Source organism: Leptidea sinapis, chromosome 32 (genome assembly GCF_905404315.1).
Source record: "Leptidea sinapis chromosome 32, ilLepSina1.1, whole genome shotgun sequence".
NCBI lineage: Eukaryota > Metazoa > Arthropoda > Insecta > Lepidoptera > Pieridae > Leptidea > Leptidea sinapis.
In genome coordinates this window covers 8,310,125-8,336,649 of record NC_066296.1, presented here as the reverse complement: position 1 = coordinate 8,336,649, position 26,525 = coordinate 8,310,125, and the positions used below count along the sequence as shown (strand labels likewise).

Here is a 26,525-nt window from a genome sequence, read left to right as displayed (position 1 = left end):
CCAAAATACACAAAGCCAAAACAAGTAAACTTTTACGATGATGTAACAATGACTGGCAAAATTTCGTCATATGAATGGTGTGATAAGCTTGGATCTTTTATTCGTTGCAAATATTCATTGCGATTTAATGATGCGTTACTAAATATAATGTAGTTACATGAAGTTGTTTTAGGTCAATAGTAACTTCCCTACTAATATTACACAAATAAAACAAAATTTTATAAACGATGCGGGACTCGAACCCGCCGCGACCTCTCGCGTTCCGTGCGAGTGCTCTTTCCAACTATACTAACCGATCGAGTGACGTATCGTTACTAAATCTTGTATGCTTTGTTCAACTCTCAGGTTGTGGCTTCATCTACAGGATCTACTTTACAGTTGATAACCTGCTCAACCCCAATATTTCCATATTAGGAAATTGACTTGAGATGTCCCTCTTGCAAATCTACCAACTAATATTATAAATGTGAATGTTAGTTTGTTTGTTACGCTTTTACGCCGGAGATAATAAACCGATTTTTATGAAATTTGGTACAGAGATAGACTAGTGCTTGGGAAAGGGCATAGACAATTTATCCCGGTAAAATCCATGGTTCCCGCAGGATTTATGAAAAACTGAAAATGTCGTCGATGAGCTATATCTATACCTAAGTAGGTTTAGTTTGCCATAGCAATTTTCCTCGAAATACGATTAATGTAATATGTATCGAACGGGAGCGAAAACGGGAACCGGAACTGGAATAGGACATGAGATAATCTTCAATACAACATTTTTATAAACCCGTTATCTACGCGGACGAGGTCGCAGGCAACAGCTAGTAATTAATACAGTTTCACTGATTTTCATTGTTGTTTACATTTAGATAGTCACTCGGATGTTTCTATGTCTCAGCTCAAAATAGTAGTAATATTGTTGTCCCAATTATTATCTTTATATTAAAACTGATTCACAAGAGCGATTGATCATACTATACTGTTTTTCGTGCCAAACCACCGCTCCAAAGATTTTGAAGATTTTTTTAAATTTGAATAACGAGATATCTCATATTGAAGCCGACACACGCCAACGACGATGTAAAAATTACATAATAAGAGGCGGGGCTGACTGAGTAAAAATTGAGATTTAGTTTAGTATGAAACGTGCAGTGATTTGATATAAGTTTAAAATAATAGTAATTACACTGGGGCGATTGGTAAGTTTGAAAGCGAACAGTTGCTTATAACGTTGTGGATTTCGGCTAAATCCATTTTTTACAAGATTATAGCCGTCATCTATCAATGACTGCATGTTTCATACAATCGAGTGAATCGCTTTTTTCTTAGTGAGTTTCGCTAGCCTACGCGTACGGGCCTACCAAGTAACTACTGTTATTGCGATTCAATCGACGACCTAAAATGAACTGCTTTGCTATTCATATGCAACTGATAACGTCATCTGTCAATCTATCAATGACTGCACGTTTCATACAATCGAGTGAATCGCTTTACTTTTTGAAGATTTCGCTAGGCTGATACATGATTCTAGACTGCTCATGCTGCATATGATTGGAAAATCAGTGTAATTACATAATAATGTTGATAACAAATGACCCAGATCAAATCGAGGTCGAAGACATAACGTAAAGACTGGTTAAAACGGATTCGATTAAAGACACAATTAAAAGTAATAAAAATTATACAATTTACCATTTCTTAATTCGTAGTGAATATATACACGGAAATAATATCTTCATTTGGAATTAATTACATTGAAATTCTTTGTAAGTGCTCTGTTATCTTGGCGGGCAAATTCTGTGATAATTTTTCAGTTCCTCTTTCTGTGTTAACTGTAATATTTTGTTTTTGAATTTTAGGTAAAGTATTGGTTTAATCGCTTTGCTTGTTGCATTTATCGCTTCCATTTTCTAAGAAAAATAAAAAAATAGGCCCGCTGAATTTCTTCTCAGGTCTGACCGTATGGTCAGTGCGGGTCCGACTCGCCCATGAAGGGTTCCGTAGCAGTAAGTAATATAATACAAAAGTTCTTGTAGTACGTTGTAACTTTGACCGATGTTTGAATAATAGTGTATTTTTTTTTTCAATTATATTTCTAAAAAAATTACTTACTAGATTCACCAAAATTATACAAACGTCAAATTGTCAATGCCTTAAATGATTAAGTTAAAAAAGTAAATGTAAAATAATACAAGACAAAGGTTATTGAGTACAGTAGCTGCATCATCCACACACACAGTAAATAAATAAAGGTATTCTGTACAGTTAGGTTGATTTTGTAAAAATAAATTTAAACTGATAATTATATGCACAAATTGCAGTTAACTCTATAAACCTGAGTCCAAAAGCTCTCGAATAAAGAATCTGTGTATTATATCTGTACCGTTCGATGGAGCCGGTTCCATGATGGATGGCTGTCGTGGCTCGTGACGTCAACCTGTCTCCGGTGCCGCATCAGGTTTTGAAAGTGGGTGAATTTTTGTCGCAGCCATTTCCGTTTTCACCGTTTGTTCTTAATTATGTGCCAATTTTTTACGCATGCGTAAGGTGAGCATATCAACAGAATACCGATTTGGAAAAAAATTAAAAAAGATATAGTTAAAACTAATGCACTACCATAATATATAGGTGATCACCAAATAAATCCTTATTTTACTATTCATATTCAAATTCAAAATAGGATATAAAATCACTTATTGAAAGATAAAAACTACCCCATTCCAATAGACAAGATTTTTACGGAGCTTCCCGAACTTCTTTCGCGAAATCGGACTTGCCTAACTGGATTGTTTATCCGAGGTATACTTACTCGTCGAAGATTTCGAGAGTACAGTTCCCAATTGTTATGGGAGTAGGTGCGACATGGACATTCGACATGATGTTCGTCTTGTCCATGTTCATTTTGAGACCAACACCTTGGGAAGTTGTATTGAGGCCATCGAGCTTATGTCTTAAGTCTTCCATGGTCTCTGCCATGATACCGATATCGTCTGCGAATCGAAGGTGAGTGATGTATTCATCGTACTCGATATGTCAATGAAATGCAATCTACCACGTTTCACATATAGCTCATGTAACATCTCACTGATCGACGCAATCTGCCGACATAATTGGTGCAGTTTCTATCGATAACGGCCACATGCTAATCTTTTCACTTTCTCGATTTCTCTTTGTGTTTTTTATTCTATAATCTGTGGTAATCTAGCTTATATCATTTGAAGTGTAGCGTGTACTTGTATCATTAATTTACACTAAGGAGCAAAAATAAAACAAGTGCAGGTCGGACTCGCTCATGAAGGGTTCTGTAGCATAAAGTAACAGAATATAAAAGTTCTTGTAGTTCGTTGGAACTTTGATCAATATTTTAATAAAAGTGTATTATTTTTCACTTCAGTTTATTTAAAAAAAACTACTAACTATATTTCGTTTAAACCAATTGTGGGTGGAAGTTTGCATGGTTAATAATCATCGTATATTTTTTTTAGTTTTATCATTCTCTTATTTAGATTATATTAGAAGTTACAGGGGAGACACACATTTTACCACGTTGAAGTGTCTCTCGAACAATATGTTCAGTTAACAAAAAAAATTATAAGAGAAACTATAATATCATTTAAATCGTACTTATCCACAGATACCCCACACGTATGAGTTTATTGAAAAAAAAAATTTTGAGATTCAGTTCTGAGTATGGGCAACCCCCAAAAATTTTTTTTTCTTTTTTTGTGTGAAAATATTGATGCGTTTCACAGAATATATCTTCTACTAGTTTTAACAGTATAGTTCCTATAGTTTCGGAAAAACAATCTTTCAATGACTGTACGTTTCATACAATCGAGTGAATCGCTTTTTTCTTAGAGTTTCGTTAGGCTGGATATCAACTTCGAAATAAAATAAATGAACTGGGTAAATACTAAGGCATGGAATAACGTTCTTGAGGGGCTTGTAAATGAATAATAACAAGAAACATGGGTAGTAGCTATTTTAATTCCATATCAATTATGCTTAAGACACTTTAAAAGTATTATTAATCAGGCAGTAGGTACTTAAAATTCCATACGTGATTGCAATATCTAAAGATAGACTACTTCCAACAGTTAAAATCACTTATAATAATCAACAATTACTTCTAGAATACCCAATAATAATAAGCCAATAATTTGCTAAAAATAGAGAAACTTTTTACACGAACAGCTGATCCATTTCTATTTTCGTTTACATGACAGGTGCACGATACATCAACAAATGACAGCTGTCATTGTAACGAATACCGCAAGCGCGGGAAAAAAGTGCGCCAATTTAATAATAGTATCGACGCGTGCCGCTACACAGTACCTACAGCTGCGGACATTACGATGATTGGTTATTGTAAAACAATTATGTTGATCTAAAACGATACACTTGCACTTTTGTTGCAAATAACAAAAGAAATGTTTTAAACTCGATATAATAATGCTCATGTCGTTAATTTAATAATTGCTATTCCGTTATTATTTGTTCGATCATAAATATTTTGATACATTTTAATTCTTTATTTGATATATCTCTCTTAAATGCATATTTAATGTTTTCATCCGATAGTTGAAACTTCTAGAATGGTAGGTACTCTATGTTCTCTTTGAATCTGACATACTTTGTCAATAAGAAGGTAGACCCCTGAGGTCCAAAGCTGCCACATCGCGGCGTGGCGCCATTGCCATCCTTGTCTACCGCCGATACTGCGTAATTGGAACAAATTTCGCATTAAGTAGGGCTGTCATGCTTTTTTTATGATTTTTTCAGATTTACCTACAGATTACATTTCGATTATTACTAATGAATGTAGTAATTTTTTATAACTAAAACATACTTCAGAGTTACCAATTAGTAATAGAATAGTTACTAAAACATCATAGATAATACAAAAAAGAGTTTTTAAATCGACTGCTACAGATAATTTTTACGGCTGACCGCATTTTGCGGGCTTGTCGTATTTTACACAGATAAAAATTTAAAATAAAAAAAAATCCTTTTATAGTCTTTTAAATTATCTTTCTTGTAACATATCGTTTAGCTTTTTTTACTCTATGTATATTTAACGAAAAAAATATCTCTGCGCGCCCCCCGCGAGCAGACATAATATGTCTGATTGGCACGGGGGTTATTATGGACTTATTACTTTGCGAAATTAAATACTTCTCCGTACCAGTCATTCACTTAAGCAAATCTCAAGAGGCAAAATAATTACTGTAGACGGTCTGTAGAGAAAAATTTACTAATAAATTATCATTTTGATTTGACATGTATTTTTTAATTATGGCCACTCCGTTAAAATTTTTCATATATATATTTATCATATATTGTTTAATAGTAAATTTATAATAGGGAAATAACGTTACTTACTGTCAAAAGACTTCACAATTAGGACCTTTGCGAGAGACGCCCTATGCGTTCTTTTTTTTTATTTATTTATTATTTTTTTTTATTCTTATATAATCATTGGTCAGAGTCTAATATGATCACACCTACCTGATCACCACGCTTCCTGTATTCGGACGTTTCACATTCCATCCTCTGCGCCTATAATATACAAAAAAATAACGTTAGTGTTAAATAATAATATTTACATTTATGATAAATATTGGCCATTGAATCTGATCTTCTTCACAATGACTTCATGGCTTTTAAGTACAGCACGGGACTCGTGTCTATTTTTTAAAAACAAAGTCAGTCTTTATTAGCAATTAACATTTGCGGGGTAAGATGTTATAGATTCATGTGGTATATATTGAAGGGTCTTAAAAAGGAAATAGATTTATTGAAGACAAGAAAAAATAGGCATAATCACCGTGTACGAGCAGAGAGGGACATAGACTAAGGAAAACATTGACATATTGGCAAACTTCAATCGACAGTGACAGTGACAAATTAAACCTAACAAAGAAGGTTTAGTTTTCAAATTTCAACACATATTTCTTAAAAAAAGTTACCTAGTTACTACAGGTTCGCTAAATTCCCTCCATCAGTGTACAGAACTGAACAACAACAAAATGAACACCGTAATTGCGATGGAACTGTTTGTGTTCTTCATATTATTTGTAATCTATTCTTCTTAGTTCTGTACGCTCTTCGTGGATTACCACAATATTAATTGTGAAAGCGTTTTCAAATACCTATACAGTGGCATTTTCAAGTTTATGCAAATAAAAATGAACCCTAAGTATCATAAGAAACAGTACTAATTCGATTGTATCATTCGCCGGATGGTGCAGCGGAGGATGTACAGTCATTACCACATGTCTCTTTGATGCAGCCGAGAGCTTTCGACATGACTGTACTATGTATGTACTAGAATAACTGTGAACCATTAGGTTTTTAACTTCCTCAGGGATATCCTGTGTTAGTATTGCTCCGCGATATTCATAATAGTATGATTCATTTATACTACAGTTCTCCGTTCGTTAATGTGGATTTAAGTAAAATGCTCGCAAACTTTTTTTAATGGCAATAAGGACGAGACGAGCAGAACGTTCAGCTGATGGAAATTGATACGCCCTGCCCATAACAATGCAGTGCCACTCAGAATTCTTGAAAAACCGAATTCTAGGCGGCACTGCCATTGCGCTCGTCACCTTGAGACATAAGATGTCAAGTCTCATTTGCCCAGTAATTTCATGAGCTACAACACCCTTCAGACCGAAACACAGTAATGCTTACACATTACTGCTTCACGGCTGATATAGGCGACGTTGTGGTATCCATAATCTAGCCGGCATCCTGTGCAAAGGTGCCTTCCACTGGTAAAAACTTAAATAACTTAAAACTTACATATTTAATTGAAAGAATTTAATTTAAAGAATTGTTAAAAAACGTTTGTGTGGTAAAGGTTATTATAACATAAATTACTTTCTTACTGATACCACAAATTGGGAATGGAGCGACCGCCCTCAGGCTATTAAATAATAAGTCTAATTGTACAATGATACTTTGTTACTTTGTTAATGTTACTTTAGTTGTAAAAAGGATTTTTGATGACAAAAAAGCCCGCTGAGTTTGTTGCGCCCATTCTTCTCAGGCCTGAGGCATTCATTTTGGAATGGGTGGTGGTTTTTTTGACTTTCAATAAGTGATGTCACATACTATTTTTAATAAAAATATTTGAATTTGAATGACGATTCAAAAGCGCTTAGGCATAATTGAATAATGTTTATTTGACTTTGACATAGACTTTAGAAAGACAGACGGCGAATGAATGCAAGATAAAGAAGATAAAAGACTCTTTCTATTTCGTGCCATGTCTTTTTTTTCCGCCTTTCGAAACAACATGTCGACTCGGCCTAAGATCATTTTACCACATGTTATAAATGATGATTATATTTAGTTGTAATTAAGCTAAGTTTCATAAAATGACACTCTCGTTCCAGCGTTTGGTGAGTCAACAGCTACTGACGATGCCTCGTGTAGAGGCGTTATACGTGTTAAAGTGGAGCTGAGTGGAATTAAAACTAAGTATCAACATATCTTCGGGCATGTATCGCGACGTGGAAGCGACTCCATAGAACGCTTAATAGTGCAGGGTAAAGTCGAGGGCACTAGACCACGAGGCAGGTCCCCGATGAGGTGGACGGACCAAGTGAGGCAAGCTGTCGACGGTACTCTGCATGAATGCACGAGAAGAGCGGCAGTTCGCGGCGAGTGGCGTCGCATTGTGAAACAGGCCACTAACCTCGACGTGACGACCACGACCACTCTGACAAGAGTGTAACGCCGAAGAAGAAGAATCAACATTTTAAATAGAAATGGTATCCCAAGGTGTAATACAGTTCACACTTCATAGTATTGTTTAAATCATATATTCTATAATATACACATTGTAAAGCATACATATAGCTTGGTATAAACAAAAAGTTTAAAACCATGTTAAATAATTTTGCTAATTAGTTGACCGCAGGAATAATTAATACCATTAAAAATGCACTAATTAATAATATTGTATGTGTTTCATAGATATTTTAGTAGCTACAAGGAAAACGGTAAACTAAATGAAGTAAATAGAAAAGAATTTTAAAAAGTAAAAAAAAAGTGTGTACTTATGTATGCACGCAAAAAGTTATACTTCTTTGGCCTTACGAAGCAAAAATCATTAAAATGATTTATTCCTCGTGCTATTCTACGTTTTTTGGAAGAACAATTTTGTAAAAATCTTGCAAAGATGGCTTTGATAGTTAATTATTAAATAATGAATACGGCAGTATGGGCTTGAACCCTTTGCCTGTCCTAATAATGGACGAAGAATTAAAAAAAAACGAATGTCGCAAACTTCACAAAATTGACAGTGATGCGCGCGCATTTTAAAATTTCACTCTGGTCATTCTTTCATAACGGGCCTAAAGAAGTATAACTCCAATAATTCTCATAATAAGACTCAAAATAAAAGCGAGAATTATGTTTAAGTTAAAAAAAGCGTAAAAGCTTAAAAACATAAACTACAGAAGAACATAATAATACAAATAATAAATTACAATTAACACCAGATGATTAAGGAGCTATTAGTGAAGATGGTTCAGTAGAAAAAAAATGCGATTGTAAAATTAAAGTCATCCCTACTATCCATACTATAAAAGGCATAAAAGGCATTTATTTTCTCAAAATTGATTTCTTTAGAATTCTTTTTGATGTCATTTCTAATAACTTCTAGATACTACTACCGCTTCGGAAACAAATGGCGCTCTGAGAGAGAAGAAGCGGCGCAAAAAACTCTCCCAGCATTCTGTTTTTACGCTCTTTTCAATAAAAATATACAATATTGTACAGTCATTTCTCTATCGCTATAAAATAAGCACAATCTAGTCCCAGGCTGACCGATTATTTAGATATTCAGCAGTGGAGTAATAGGATTTACGACAGAGCCATTTTTTTTATAAAACATTTAAATTTATTTATAGATAATGCCTGAACAGTGGCTGGGACTTTATTATAAAAGTGTATACATTATAATTTACCCTTAAAGCTATTATGTATCTTATGAAGCCTACTAGAATAAGTTACAAGACTAATATTATAAATGTGAATGTTAGTTGCTTATTATGCTTTCGCGCATAAACCACTGAACCGGTTTTGATGTAATTTATTACAGAGATAGACAAGAGCTTGGGAAAGGACATCGGCTAACTTTTGTGGCGAATAAAAGGCTTGTCGGGGTTGAAATAAGGGTGGAAGTTTGTATAGAAGTTCGTCATTATCATAGCACCATGAAACATTGTATTTAAGCATTTGATAAAAAATAAATAAATATTTGTTCTAGCGTTTTTAATATTTACACCTGTGTGGGGATGAAAAAGGGGGATGAAAGTTCAATAGTTGGTAGCTTATAAAAACGCATTAACCACAGCAGTTTGTAGTGCATCATTTGCAAAGTAAAAGCCAGTATACCTTATATATAAAATAAGCTAATGCTAATAATTATTCCTAAACGTAAGATTAGCACATCAATCTTGTATAACTATAAATAGAAATGATAATTATTGAAATCAGATTATGATTTCATTCGATATTGACACGAAACTCATAACCTTTATATTCACATCGATAATTAATTTGGTAATGCCAACACATCATGCTAACATATCTTCATATATCATAACTATGCTACCAGAATATTAATGGTAGAGTTAAGAAGTAAAACTATCACTTAGTATTCAAGTCTCGAAATATTGTTTAAGCTAGATCCTTTGGTGACGAGACTTCTTTTATGATACACCATTTTATTTATAATTATGATGCAAACTGGTTAACTATTTTTTTATGAAAATAAGGGACGAGGCGAGCAGGACCTTCAGCTGATGGTAATTTATACGCCATGCTCATTACAATGCAGTGCTGCTCAGGATTTTTGAAAAACCCGTAATTCTGAGCGGCACTAGCGGCTTTTCAAGTAGATCCTGTAGATGAAGCCACAACCTGAGAGTTGAACAAAGACATACCAAGATTTACGATCCATACGTCACTCGAACGGTTGGCTTAGTTGGAAAGAGCGCTCGGACGGAACCCGAGAAGTCACGGGTTCGAGTCCCGCACCGTTCATATCGTTCAAACAAAATGGTCAGAAGTTTATATCACTTTAAAATAACAAATTGCTTACCAGTGGAAGGCTCCTTTGTACAGGATACCGGCTAGATTATGGGTACCACAACGGCGCCTATTTCTGCCGTGAACCAGTAAATACTGGGCAAATAAGACTTAACATCTTATCTCTCGAGGTGACGAGCGCTATTGTATTGCCACTCAGAATTTTTGTGTTTTGTCTAGAATCCTGAGTGGCACTGCATTGTAATGGGCAAGGCGTATCAAATACCATCAACTGAACGTTCTGTTCGTCTCGTCCCTTAATTTCATTATAAAATGATATTAAAACCTCTGTATTATCGGAATGCAATGTAAATTATCACTTACTGTGTATTTGTATTGCTGTGATAAATAGTGCGTGAACTTAACTACGCACTACTTTGTATTTCAAGATATCTAATATCTGATTATGAAATTGAGAACTGTATAATACTATAAATAATTGAATTGTAAAACTGTGTCCCATTCTATTCTCATTGCACATTCAACAGACAGTTTTAATTTCAATTCTGCGTTAAATTTCGTCACTACGTGTCATACATATTTACAATTTTAAAAAAAGCTAGTTGATAAATAAAATAAAAATAATGATGGCTTTTATACATCCTTAAAAATAATTGGTTGACAAATTTACAAGTTTAATGGCATGGCTCAGTTGGGAAACGAAAGAGACTTAGACCTTTAGGGAGAATGAAATCAATGAAACTGGTGGAATAAACTGGAAAAAAAACGGCTCTAGACAGGAAGACTTGGAAAAGCTGGAGGAAACCTTTAAAAAATTAAATTTTATTCAAATTATACGCCAAAATTTAAGTGGGCAGATTCACGAGCACCCATTAGCTCATGAATATCTCAATTCAAATTCAAATTCAAATATTTTTATTCAAAATTGCATTCAAAATCACTTATTGAACGTCAAAAACAACCACCCATTCAAAAGAGACTGCCTCAGACCTGAGAAGAACGGGCGGATGAAACTCAACGGTCTTTTTTTTTAAATATGGATTGCAATGTTATATCGTACAATAAACAGTTATAATTAAAGAGCCTGAGGGTGTTCGCTTTATTCCCAGTCTATTGTATCATTAAGAAAATCGTTTATGCTGTAGTAACCTTTCCCACACTAACGTTTTTTAACAACAAGTCAAACTTCACGACATGGAAGTAAAAGTAATGACTTTTACTTCCAATTAGTTCGTTTCATATAACTTAAATGCAAGTTTGGAGCGATGACCCACACTTGGCCAATAAGTTATTCGATAACGAGTACTAATCCATCTAATATACAGTTAACAGGTTTCATGCTTACACATCAGTAAAGTAATTTTTATAATCACCGTGAAACAGTTAACAATTAAATAAAGGTTATTACGCAACTGAAAAATTTGAAAGTGCTCATTTTAAGCACGTTTAGCACGCGACCAGTTCATCGATAAATATAAACGCCTGTATTTTTTTATGAAAATAAGGGACGAGACGTGCAGGACGTTTAGCTGATGGTAATTGATACAACCTGCCCATTTATGCAGTGCCGCTCAGGATTCTTGAAAAACCCGAAAATTCTGAGCGGTACTACAATTGCTCTCGTCACCTTGAGACATCAGATGTTAAGTCTCATTTCACTAGCTACGGCGCCCTTCAGACCGAAACACAATAAGGCTTACACATTACTGCTTCACTGCAGAAATAGGTGCCATTGTGGTACCCATAATCTAGCTGGCACCCTGTACAAAGGAGCCTGCCACTGGTAAAATAACTATAGGACAGCTAACAACTATACCTAATCTCCGCGGCCCCTTTCAAAGTTAAATAAACTTTATTCAATTAGGCTTAAACTAAGAACTTTTGAATCGTCACTATAAATATTTCTTTTAAATTTAAAAGAAAAGGTAATTACTAAACCTACCATATTATGTTCGGAAAGAAGAGTTTGTGAGAAGAACATATAAGAAACTCAACAGCCACTCTTTAAAATCAAATAGAGTATTTTACAATTGCTGTAATATACCTACACAACAAATTAGTTTGTAAGATGCTGGGGGGCCTACCAACACTGCGTCTTCCGGTACGAGTAGACGATCTGTCCATCGAACTATATGCCATGCCCACTGCCACTTCAGTTTCGCAATCATTTGGGTTATGTTGGTAACTTTGGTAACACCAACGGATCTCCTCATTTCTAATTCGATCTAGTAGGAAATTATCTAAGATATAAACATAATATTAAAACCGAAATAGTGAAACATGAAACTTGATCAGAAAGGGTTTTAATAATCAATATGTCGCGACACAAACGCTTATTACGAAGGGTGTATTACGACCCTAAATATAGGAAGGGTCTAGTACAATACACACCAGTGGGAGGCTCCTTTGCACAGGATACCGGCTCGATTATGGGTACCACAACGGCGACTATTTCTGCCATGAAGCAGTATTGTTAAAAATTACTGTGTTTCGGTCTGAAGGGCGCTGTAGCTAGTGAAATTACTGAGCAAATGAGACTTGACATCTTGTCTCAAGGTGACGAGCGCAGCTGTAGTGCCGTTCAGAATTTTTGGGTTTTTCAAGAATCCTGAGCGGCACTGCATTGTAATGGGCAGGGCGTATCAATTACCATCAGCTGAACGTCCTGCTCGTCTCGTCCCTTATAATCTTTAAAAAATATTTAGCGGTAAACAAAATTTTTATGAGTAAAGACGTAACGTTAATCCAAGCGAGTAGTTTAATATTTGTATATTTATTGTATATTATATTAGAAAGAGCGCATAAAAGAGTGCCAGGCGAGTTTCTTGCGTCGCTTCTTCTCTCTCAGAGCACCATTTGTTTCCGAAGCGGTGGTAGTGTTAGAAATGACACCAAAGAGAATCCAGGAATCAATTTTGAGAAAATCAATGTATTTAATGCTTCTTGTTAAAAGAATTTTTATGAAAAAAGTTTGTATATAAACTTGCTGGTAACCTAATGATCCAATTTTCTGACTGAATATGTCTGTAATATGGTGTTGGAAATGGGAGGCTTTTCCATGAAGTCTCTTAGTCATTGTCGACAAATCTCACGCTACCTCCAGCCTAACGAAACTCTCTAAGAAAAAAGCTATTCGCTCGATTGTATGAAACGTGCATTAATTGATAGATTGACAGATGACGGCTATAATCTTGTAAAACTCGGAGATAGCCGAAATCCACAACGTTTTAAGCACTGTTCGCTTTCAAACGTAGCCCAGATTATACTTCGTCACCAATCGGAATACTGTAATTAATACTACTTTTTATGGAAAAGGAGGACAAATGAACGTACGGGTCACCTGGTGTCAAGTGATCACCGCCGCCCACATTGTCTTGAAACACCAGAGGAATTACAGTAGCGTTTCCGGCCTTTAAGGAAAGCGTTTTTTTTTTACGGTACCCATGTCGTATCGCCCCGGAAACACCGCACAAGGAAGCTCATTCCACAGTATTGTAGTACAAGTAAAGTTCCTTGAAAATCGAACTGTGGAGGCCCGCCACATATCCAGATATCACCGCTCTTTGAGAACACTTCTCTTACATAGCCTCGCCTTACTGGGTCTCGAAATCTCGAGCGATTGCCAATTCCGTGGCCATCTGGAGGGCAAAGCCAAATTGGCTTCGAAGAAGCTGGGCGTCATCAATAGAGCACGGCAATACTTCAAGCCGGCCCACATTCTAGCGCTCTCCATAGCGCAGGTCCGGCCACACATGGAGTATTGCTGTCATCTCTGGTCTGGCGCACCCCAGTATCTGCTCGATCCATTTGCCCGCTTGCAACGTAGAACAGCTCGAATTTTCGAGGACTCAGTGCTCTGTGAACGGCTGGATCACTTGAGGACGTCGCTTCATTGTGTGTCTTCTACCGCATTTATCACGGGGAGTGTTCCGAAGAGCTGTTTAACCTGATTCCTGCCGCCGAATTCCACCTTCGCACGACACGCCACAAGTTAGGATATCATCCCCGCCATCTGGGTGTGTGGCGGTCCTCCATAGTGCGGTTTTCAAGGAGCTTTCTCCCTCGTACTACAAAGCTGTGGAATGAGCTTCCCTGTGCGTTGTTTCCGGTTAGGTGAAACAGCTCCTCGGAACACTTCCCGTGATCGATCAGCGATGTATTATTAATGATAAAATAGACGAAGTGACCACCTACCATTAGATCATCTCCATGTTAATAACAGATATAAAAGTCTAATTCAATTTAAGTGAATGTTGACTATATTTTTCATTTAAATAAAACACTTTTAAAGGATTAAAACGCGGGACACTGAAAACTTTCAGTCCCTCTGAGAGTGAGATCCGGAAAGGTCTTGAAATGACGGTTTAACTAAAATAATAATAAACATGTAACTTATATGCAATAATCTAATATAAACATGGTTACAAAAACACGCATTTTAATCTTTTAAATGTATTATATTTAATTAAGTAACACTCGTTAATCAAAGAAAATACTATATTTTTCATTACAAATAACGAATGTTAAAATTATTACACTGAATGATGTTAATAACAATATGCGTGCTAAGGTTAGCGTGCGTTTAATGTAATGATTGTCTTTCGTCGTCCATGTTATTTTATATATAAATAGCATGCCATATTTATAAAATACTCCATATTCTGTGCTATAAAACACTAGGTATTACCCGCGACTTCTTTAATTAATTTGGTGTTTCAAAGCTGGCAAATAAAAAGGCATAAAAGGCATTTATTTTCTCAAAATTTATTCCTTTAGAGATCTTTTTGATGTCATTTCTAATATACTAGATACTACTACCGTTTCGGAAACAAATGGCGCTCTGAGAGAGAAGAAGCGGCGCAAGAAACTCTCCCAGCATTCTTTTTTTGCGCTCTTTTTAATAAAAATATACAATATTGTACTTTCATTGCTATTGCTATAAAATAATCATAATCTAGTCCCAGGCTGTCCGATCACTTAGATATTCAGATCTACCCTTAAAGCTATTATGTGTCTTATGAAGTCTACTAGAATTAGTTACAAGCAATCCCTTATTTCTAGTGTTATAATAATGAAAATCACTATTAAGAGCTAAAAGGTGACGATTTGTGATAATACATACATATATACAAAACAATCATAATATTTTATCTTTTTTCGGACTTACTTGTCAATCCGACCACAACGAAAACGATAGCTTTAAAAGTTGGCACTTTACTTACAAATAATCGGTCTTTCTATTAGTAACAGAATTTTAAAAATTGTGTCAGTATATTAAGAGATCCCTCTACAACCTCACAAACATTATTCAATTTTAAATATATTTATTCAAAATAGGATGTGACATCACTTATTAAAAGTCAAAAACTAACACTCATTCTAAAGAGAATGCCTCAGATCTAAGAAGAATGGGCGCAACAAACTCAGCGGGCTTTTTGTCAAAAAAAATATGTTCACAAAGTAGTATAGTACAATTAAACATATTATTTCATAGCCTGAGGGCGGTCGCTCGATTTCCAATCTGTATAATATTAGTACAGATATCTCTACAGTAATTCATACATACAAACTACAGACCGTAAAAAGTAAGTTTAACTTGTTAATAAAATGAAAAGCCTAGATCAATGATACGTCTAGATAGACTATGACAGCTGTGAACACGTCGAAAAATTTTGAGGTTGACAGTTAACCTCTATTTTGACAAAACGCGAGTGAAAGACGTAGCTTGTACGTACGCACGATACGTAACGTACGAACGCACAATAAACTAATATTCCTGGCCTGTTTCTATAGGTTATCTAACAGCAAGAGACTATCTACAAGCAAAAATTATCTATGTTTTACGATACAGGTGAATTGTCCCCCTAAATATTTCTGTGAGATGGCTTATAATATGGATAACTAAATTGATTCTTACGAAAACTAGACTGTCTGTCGTATCTACAAAAAAAACGTATTTTTGTATTTTTTACTTTTTAGTGTCATTAATAATATATAATCAACCTGAATGAAAACTCCTAAAAAGCCGTACACAAAAAAACAATTATATCACCCATGTCGTTAAAAATTTTCATAAAATGACAACTACGCGAAACTATGTATATTTTTATATATGAACTAAAGAAGAATTTCCTAAATTGGATCATAAATCTCAGAGTAATCGGTGCACATACATAAAAAAATAACGGTCGAATTGAAAACCTCCTCCTTTTTGAAGTGGGTTAAAAGTCGCTGGACTTGTTACAAATGAATACCCAATAGTTAGATCGTCAGTAAAAAGATATTCATGCATTCAAAGTCGCAGGCAGTCACTCGAATTACATAATTTTTGGTGGCATTAACTCAACATCAATTTGCCGTCCACACCTTGATTTTCGAACTATTATGCGAATATATATTAACGTACTTTCTTTTTTTAATTTCCTTACGCGCCTTAAATGTTACCTGCAGAGGTTAAACGAAAGAGGTTTTATTTATATAACAACGGAAGATCTGTCGGAAGTCATTAGTCCTAAGGGCAATATTTTATCAATACGTCAAAGTCAGTATATTATTTTGACGTTTCATAATAGATATTAATTTCCATGATTTATAGCTTAACATATTGTTAAGATTGATATAAGTGTTATATAATATGGGTATTAGTTGAGCAATCTCTGCGGATTAAAGGTTACAGTCAAATTATTATTGTAAATTTAATTTAATTTGCGTAGCTGTGAAATCGTCGAAATTTATTGAGGTGGACAGTAAACTGTAGAGGTTAAAGGTAAAATAGAGGTATTTTGAGCAATGCACGCACACTTACACAAAGTGACATACAAATCGCGTGTGTAAGACGTATTTTGTCGCGCACACTAAACTAATAAACCTGGCCTGTTTTCATCGGTTGTCTAGCAGCAAAAGGCGCTATCTAGACGTATCAATTATCTAAGTTAATTTGTTACCTCGATAATTTTTTGTAATTGTTAAAGTCGTTCGGGTCACCTATTGTTAAGTGATCACCGCCGCCCAAAATCTCTTGCAATTCCAGAGGAATCACAGGAGCGTTGCCGGCCTTTAAGGAAGGTGTACGCGCTTTTTGTTTTGAAATAAATTCCTTTTTGCAGTCTTTAAAAAAAAATGCACAGTGATCTTGAACTTTTCATTCGATATAGCTTATTTGCTTACATCATTTAAACTGATGATATTTTACTTCTAGATAGACTATTACGGCTGGGAAAACGTCGAAAAAAATTTGAGTTTAGCGTTAGCCTCTATTTTAAGCAAGCACGCGCACTGACACAAAGTATCATACAAATCGCGAGTGTAATACGTTACGTGTCACGCACATTAACCTAATATTCCTGGCCTGTTTCTATCGGTTGTCTAACACCAAGAGACTCTATCTAGACGTATAAATTACCAAAGCATATTTGATTATTGCCTTTTAAATTGCAGTTTAGTTTTGTAACTACAAAACGACTGTCTACAAAGCTATCAATTATCGATTGACTATATACTTATGTAATCTCCATTAATTTCACAGCTGACACTTGTAAAATAAATCGCTTAAGAAGTATTATGTTTCGATGATAAATTCGTCATCTAATCGATTTTGGCGTTACGTAATTTTACTATCTGGGAACTCTTGACATAGATAGCTTTCGGCGACTTCTTACATTGATACTTCTAATATTTTGAATTGAATTGTTATACACTTTTTTGTACGGGCGGTTCATATCCCTCTGGTCTTTTAGATGATTCACCTACTTCACCACGCTTGCCACCACCACCTTCACCATGCAACTCCATCAGCTTGGCAATCTCGAAACGCGGCCTCTTCAGTACTTTAACCTTCCTAATACACACATCCCTTAGTGGGTAGGTGTTGTGGTAGACTTTCTCAATGCAATGGAGTCGGGAATCAGTTTGTTGACAACTTCACGTAGTTCGGAGCTGGCGACATCTCTGGTGATAATTCCACACATCTTTTTCCTAATAGCCCGAACCTGAGTGTGTTGTGCATAACAGGTCTTCCTCTGACTAAGAGAATCCTTGTTGGTAAAACCAATGCAAATGACTCGGAGGAGGTAGCCATCTGTTGTCTTCACGTCAATGTTGGCTTCAATCAGAGTTTGCGTGACCATCCATCTGAGTTTGTCAGTGGTGAGATCTATTCCATGGAAATTGCAGAGCACATTATGACCCTGGACATCATTGGCTATGAGGCGGAATTTACGGAAAGATCTTTCAGCATCTGTATCGGCTTGTAAATCAGCCAATGACACTACAAATACACGCCCTTTCAGACCTTCAGATGCAATTTTGGTACCCTGAGTGTGGATTAGTGGATTAATTTTTAATATTTCTGAAATATTATAAATAGTAAAAATAAACAATGTGTGTTTTACTGTTAATAAAGTGTTTCTATTATAATCTATTCTATTCTAAATATAATCCTCTTAATACCCCAATTTTTTTTTCGGTTATGGGATGTGACTTAGCTGTCATTCTCGGTTATGTGACGCTTAGAGCGCTACTTGCACTACATTCTAAGATTGACGGAAAGAAATCGGATGACGGAAGCCGGATTTAGTTCGTAAACAACCATAGAAATATTTTTACGATTACTTCGGACCGTGTTTTCACGGGTACGGATCAGATTCGGATCGGACTTAGTCGCACTCTTATTAGGGTAAGGTCGGTGTTTTTATTTAGTTCGATGCAGAAAAGATGCCATTAGGTCCCATACAAATTTTAGATAGTTTGGCCAAGTAGTTTTCATTTTATGAACATTTTTAATGAAAATTTTTGGTTACCTCGATGTTATAATTGTTTTTTGTGTACGGCTTGTGTATCATCGAGGTAAACAAAAATTTTCGTAAAAATTGTTCATAAAATGAAAACTACTTGGCCAAACTATGTAAAATTTTATTAAGGCTTCTATATAATATTGAAAAAATTTAATAAGCACTGTTCAGTAAACGTTATGTGTCTACAATTACTGGGTGGTCACTTTCCATTAATTTCATAATGCCACATTGAGCAGGTGACACGAAAACACCGTTGCGAATAATTGCATCGCTAACGGAGTATCAGCTGTCCAAAGGTTAAGAACAATTAGTAGTAGGAGTAGTAATATTGAGGACTCGCTCTACCCGGCGTTGCAATGCCCTGTTGAGTATATAAAAAAATATTCATAAATAGATAAATTTATTGGGCCAATTACCGTCGCGGGCATCCCCAGAAACACTTAAAGTTTCATCGTCTCCGAAGGCATATGGAAAGAACATACAAACATTGATTTTTTATTTACATATAGATATTTTTTCAATGAAATAGGAAGACAAACGAGCGAACGGGTCACCTGATGTTAAGTGATCGCCGCCACCCTCATTCTCTCTTGCAATACTAGAGGATGACAGGAGCGTTGCCAGCCTTTAAGGAAGGTGTTGAAATAACGCGCTTTTTTTGATATTATCCATGTCATATCCTCCTGGATGATAGAAGTCAAATTGTGTTATTGGCAAGTCAGCCTACGATTATACAAACATTGAATTTATTGCGTTGACAAATAGTTATTAGCTATGTTACATTTTACCCGTTTCGACCATCACAAAAGAGGACTTGATAGAAGATACAAGTTTCTCCCAAAACTGGTCGACGATTTCCCGAAAGAGACTTGCATGGCTCGTAGATACGGTATCTCCAGTACCGTCATCTGCATAAGGGCAGTAACAATATCATTGATGACATGCGGAAGGAACAATGGTGGTGATAGAACACAGCCTTGGCGCACTCCAACATGTATGGGCGTAGGGTTCGAGCAATATCTGTCGGTAACAACCTGAATGCTGTGCACAGTAAGGATACTGGTCGTCCCTAGAAAAACTCTCGGGAAGCCCAAATTATGGATGTTATGAGAAGACCACCTTGTGCCATATACGATCGGAGGCCTTTCCTATATTTAATTTAATTTACTTAGATAGAAGCCAAGCTTTCATCCTTGCTTTCAGTAGCCACTGCCCATCTATATCTTAGGAAAACCGAAGATTGCCATCCGATTGATCATGGTGAAAGCTGTGTCGGTCGTTGATCGACTGGTGATCTCCTGCGTGTAGTAAGGGAATTATACTTTCTAGATTTTGGAGATCACGGAGGTAATAGTAATGAGGTATATAATTGTAAGTCCGGATATGAGCTATCACCTTTTTTTGGGATTGAATGAACTAGCTCAGAGGACGGTGGGAGAAATGTCATCAAGGAGAACAGAGCTTGCCGCAAACAGCTTTCTGTCTAAACTGTACTTGCGGCATAAACCTTTGACACCGCGGAATGGTATGCGATGTTTTACCACCGTCGTTCAAAAAGTTCGTTTTCTTTGCTTAACATATTACACAATTTGGTATAGGCATGTCACATCGTACCTTTCATTGTGTACTCTAATTATAATTTATGGTCTATCAGAATAAAAAAAATATGTACTTATTTGCGCACGCAATTTGATGTTACACAAGAAGTATAATTAAAAAACTTATTCTTCGTTCTTGCATTCTTTCTGCAAACTTAAAATAACTTTTTAATACTTTATGAAAATATTTTTTCCACTCAATTATACTGCATATTTTACTAAATTTACTAAATTAATATAAATAACATTTATTTGTTTATCTAATATATAAAATTCTCATGTCGCGGTGTTTGTAGTTAAACTCCTTCGAAACGGCTTGACCGATTCGAGGTCTGAGAATCGGACAACATCTATTTTTCATCCCCCTAAATGTGAAGGGTGGTCCACGCCAATTTTTTTTGACATTTGTTTTTTAATTTGTTTCATTATGAGTCAGTATTAAAAAATGCATACAATTTCAAATTGTCACCCACCTACGATCAACAGTTTCTTTTGTATCGCGATTTTAATATCGGCAATACAACGTTTGCTGGGTCAGATAGTTAAAATATAAAATTGTTTTTATATAGAAAAAGGTGTTTTTTATTTTACAACTTATAAATATTGAAATTTATTTAATTCTGGTCCATTGGCTGTCGTTCAGATATGAGTTACAAGACTCTTATGGTAGCTGAGGTATGATACAAATGGTCTAGTTGACCAGCTAACGTCAGGGTGTCAAGTTTTCGTGACGGCGTGCAAGCACATTGTAATAAATAAGATAATCTAATACTCAGTGTGTGATTAGAAGATGCAGTCAACACGATATTAATACTAGATAGTAAGAAGTAACCACAATTATATAAAAACCTGTTTCACAGATGCGCCGTGTTGTGAGATTAAATTCCTTCGTAATACAAGTGTGATGCGAACTTGTGAAGGAAATGTAAACATTTCCTGTAATTTGAACCTCCGCTGGTATTATCTCATGTGTGATTTGTTTTATTGATTTACTAACAACTGGATTTTGTCCAGCGGTTGCGTAAATTATACATACAGCGATATCAAATTAGATGAAGGATTGGTCTTCTCTTCGCTTCAACTAGATATCGCAGGCGTAGTTGCAAAGTGCGGCAGCCAATAGTAGGGCCAAGTAGGCGTACTTGAGCCAGCCTCTATAAAAATAGTAACAAATTCTTAGTTCAAATTCTTAAACATGTACATTAGAATTTTGTGTATGTAAATTCTTAGTATCATTATTTATTCCTATAAAACTAACAATTGGTTAGAGTGAGAGAGGAGGAGCCGGCTTACCGCTGCCGTATGCGTGAGAGAAAGGGAAGCCAGACAAACTGATGCCATAACGCGTTACGTTACGAAGCGGTTTGCTCTCCCATAAGAAGTTATCACTTCAAAAACAACAATTTTGAAGAACTCATTTAGAACGCTAGAAGAAGAAGTGCAATGCTCTCCAATACTGTATGTCTAGTTTTAGTAACTAATTCTAGTAGGCTTCATAAGATACATAATAGCTTTAAGGGTAAATGTATACACTTCTATAATGAAGTCCCAGCCACTGTTCAGGCATTATCTATAAATAAATTTAAATGTTTTATAAAAAAATGGCTCTGTCGTAAATCCTATTACTCCACTGCTGAATATATAAATGATCGCACAGCCTGGGACTAGATTGTGATTATTTTATAGCGATAGAAATGACTCAGGTACAATATTGTATATTTTTATTGAAAAGAGCGCAAAAAAGAATACTGAGAGAGTTTCTTGCGCCGCTTCTTCTCTCTCGGAGCGCCATTTGTTTCCGAAGCGGTAGTAGTATCTAGTAGTTATTAGAAATGACATCAAAAAGAATTCTAAAGAAATCAATTTTGAGAAAATAAATGCCTTTTTATGCCTTTATTGAAACAATTTGTATTATTATTGTATGTGTGCGACATATATAAGCGTACACGTATATTACAAACATTACTTCACAATCAGCCGAATCTCGTAACAACGAACATTTACAAATATATTGAAAATACATTTATATATTGCGTCACAATAAACTGTTACTAGTATTTTTTCTTTGATTAACGCGAGTGTTACACATTTAAGTCAAACACTTTTAAAGGATTAAAACGCGTGTAATTTATTTTACATTTTTTTCCTCGGAGGTGGTATCATCTGTGAACAGCAAATACCACCTCCGAGGAAATAAATGGCGCTAAACTTCATAATGACAATTATGACAAATACTATCTTTGACTCACTTCATCTGCAGCCCTCCTGAAAACGAGATCTGGAAAGGTCTTGAAACGTCGGGTTAACTAAAATAAAAATGTAACTTTTACGCAAAAATCTAATGTAAAACACGAGTTTTAATCCTTTAAAAGTGTTTTATTTAACTGTTACAAGTTTTCGATGTAATAACTTTTTTCAAATAATATTTCCAGGCTTTTGAATAACTGACTCTTATAATAAGGATTGGTCTCCGTTTCGCTCCAACTATCGTCACCAAACGACACAAAGATGATGTATGACTCACTGAGACCGACATATTTGCGATGTTTGGTGACTTTGACAGTCGATCTGCCCAAATAGCCATTTTATCTAATATATAAAATTCTCATGTCGCGGTGTTTGTAGTTTAACTCCTTCGAAACGGCTTGACCGATTGTCATAAAATTTTGAGTGCATATTGGGTAGGTCTGAGAATCGGACAACATCTATTTTTCATCCCCCTAAATGTTAGGGGTGGTCCACGCTAAATTATTGAGTCAACATTAAAAAATACATACAACTTCAAATTTTCAACCCTCTACGATCAACCCCTATTTTTGTATCGCGTTTTTTATATTATTCTGTTCCATCCACAAATCCGCTATAGGGTTGCAAGATGGCAATGGACCAATACTTACAATAATTGTAGTACGATAAATTTGGTAGCTCTGAGAATCGGTTGCATCTACTTTTTACACCCCAAATTTTTTTTTAGTACTTTATATAGAAATACAACGTCTGGGTCAGCTAGTTTATTATAATATATGTGTTTGCTCTAGTTATCTCTTGCATTTGCAATTTTAATCTATCCTCAATCAACCCACATCGACATTTCAGTGGAAATCCACCTTTAAGGCTGGCCACTCTCCTGTGATTCCTCTGACGTTGCAATAGATTGTGGGTGGCAGTGATCACATACTATTAGGTAATACCTGCACTCATTTGTCCTCCTCTTCTTGACAGTAAGGAACGAGACGAGCAGGACGTTCAGCTGATGGTAATTGATACGCCCTGCCCATAAAAATTCAATGCTGCTCAGAATTCTTAAAAAACTGAATGTGATATATAAGTTTGATGTCAGCTCCTTACATTTGAACTAGCTACATTGGCGCCAAGATGTCATGAGAAAGATAGCTGACAAAGTTCAATGTCTCATGAATTTTGCATATGTTAATTTACCCATGCCCATGGGAGGTCAAAACCCCTTACGCGTATGATAATGGCACCATTGAGCATTCTGTACAAGCCATGCGAACAACCTACGTGACAAAATTCCGTTAACTTTGAAGATTTTTGTTAAGCCACTCATCCCTTTGTTTATGTATAAAAAACGTGCTGTACAGAATATACTTACTAAGGAATTAAAAAAACAGTCTTCTTTTCCAGTCCAACTCATACAGATATGAATTTGATACAATTGGAATATAATATCTTATGAAGATCATAGATAGAAATCAAATTATTATAACATTTTGTATACGTTACTGCAGTAGCTTTCGTATACCTATAAGTATATTTATTTATATCGAAGATGAGAATAAACGATCACAGCCGCCCACATTATCTTGCAACAACAGAGGAATCACAGGAGCGAGTGGACATGATATCCTAATTTGTGGCGTGTCGTGTGAACTTGGAATTCAGAGAAATATGATCAAACAGAACTCTTCCGAACACTCCCCGTGATAAATGCAGCAGAAGACACACAATGAAGCGAAGTCTCTACGCAATGCCAAGTGATCCAGCCATTCACAGAGCACTGGGTCCCCAACAATTCAAGCTGCTCTTCGTTGCACAAAGTCAAATGGATCTAGCTCATACTGGGGTGCGCCAGACCAGAGTTGACAGCTATACTCCATATGTGGCCGGACCTGCGCTTTGTAGAGCGCTAGAATGTGGGCTTGAAGTATTGCCGTGCTCTATTGACGCCCAGTTTCTTAGAAACCAATTTGCCAAGCCTTCCAGATGACCGTGGAATTGGAAATCGCTCGAAATTTCGAGACCCAGTATTCCGATACTAGGCGATTTCAGCCAGAAGACGTCCACTGTTGGACAAAGGCCTCTACCAAAGATCTCCACAACCATCGGTCCTGCGTTGCCGTTATGCAACCTGTTCCGGCAATCTTAATCTTATCATAAAAGAAAAAAATATTTAATTGCTGACACTATAAAGTTGATATGAATAACATAAACTTTCATCGTAAATTTGAAACCCTCGCTGAATGAACAATGAACATTCTCACTTTATTCATAAGAAAACAGTTACGATGCAGCTAATGAATAACAATATCATTTATATTAATATTTCATACACATGTCGTTGTTCTTGGTATATTTTTATTCGCTGTATAAAGTGTTATAGCGTTTAGGAGTTATTGTATGAGATTCCGGTTTTTATTCTGCTCACGTTGATACGGTTTTTTTTAAATAACTGTTTTAATTACAGTTAAAAATCAAATTTAACAGTAACGCTGCCTTTATTATAAAAAGTGCGGAATGTCTTACACTATTGTATTCCTTAGCTGATAGTTAAAGTTAAAGGTAAAAAGTGTAATATCAAGCCACTATCAGATATCTATTTGAAGGCCGGCAACGCTCTTGTGATTCCTCTAGTGTTGCAAGAGAATGTGGGCGGCGGTGATTTAACACCAGGTAACCCGTACGCTCGTTTGTCCTCCTTTTCCATAAAAAAAAAAATATTTTAATCTTTTGACAGGTCGCCATTTAGCTATTTAACATCCACAATTGCTTAACCTGCGAAGATTGGACGGTTACGGCTAACAGTTACGACGTCACCTAATAATTGTGAAATGGTTCAACACATTTTTGCTTGACCGGTATTTTAACATGTTTGTTATTTATAAAGTTAGTTGATACAACCCAGCCTAAGTGAATTCTGCCTTGATAGAATATAGAACTACCTAGTACACTAGATGAAAACAAATCCTGTTTTTGATGTGAAACATCTATAGCCGCACGTAAAACCGATTTCTGGCGTGGCGACGCATGCCGTGGCGACGCGTCGCCTTGTCACAGCAATACCGTCCTCAGAGGCATCATCGAATATAACTATTACCAAAGTCACTGATTAAACGAATTAAGTAGTCACGATTTTTTAATAAATTCGTAAATTTTTGTATTTAATGAAAATAAATGTTTATTCAATAAATAGTCATCGTTATTTGGAAAAAAATCGTAATATTTTATTTTATCATTATGACATATTTAGTTCCTATCACAATATGTTCTTTTCTGCATATTACTTTTACAAAATAATGTCTATGTTTCACATCTGCCAGGCGTCACGTGACGGCTCACATTTTTTTATTACAGAAAAAATCTACACTATAATATATCACTGAATAATATGTATAGCGCGACAAACAGGTGAACTCAGTTTGGACTGCATTGCATTATTATGTAGAGAGTTTTTATTTTGCGAGACTTTAAACCACTTAAATATTATATTTAGGAAAAAACACCTCTGTAAATAAGGAATGGAACGGAATAAAAAAGAACTCAGTTTAACACATAAAAATGAGTTATGTAACATAGAGATGGAAGGCGAAAAAAGGTCTTTCTCATGACAGCAACGGACGAGATGAGCAGGACGTTCAGCTGATAGTAATTGATATGCAGTGCCGTTCAGGATTCTTGAAAAAATCCAAAAATTCTGAGCGGCACCATAATAATTGCGCTCGTCAGCTTGAGACATGAGATGTTAAGTTTCATTTGCCCAGTAATTTCTCTAGCTACGGCGCCCTTTAGACCGAAACACAATAATGCTTACACTTGACTGGTTCACGGCTGAAAT

The 26,525-nt window shown here is 35.6% G+C and overlaps 1 protein-coding gene and 1 pseudogene across 1 annotated transcript in view; both read right to left on the bottom strand.

The window, feature by feature from the left end:
- The window catches only part of LOC126974325 (rootletin), a 201,031-nt gene that overhangs the window by 54,815 nt on the left and 119,691 nt on the right, over positions 1-26,525 (bottom strand). Inside the window, exon 5 of the mRNA XM_050821783.1 lies at positions 5,503-5,553. Coding sequence (XP_050677740.1) covers positions 5,503-5,553 — 51 coding nt within the window. The remainder of the gene's footprint in view (positions 1-5,502; positions 5,554-26,525) is intronic.
- On the bottom strand, positions 17,751-19,655 carry LOC126974398 (40S ribosomal protein S3a-like; annotated as a pseudogene).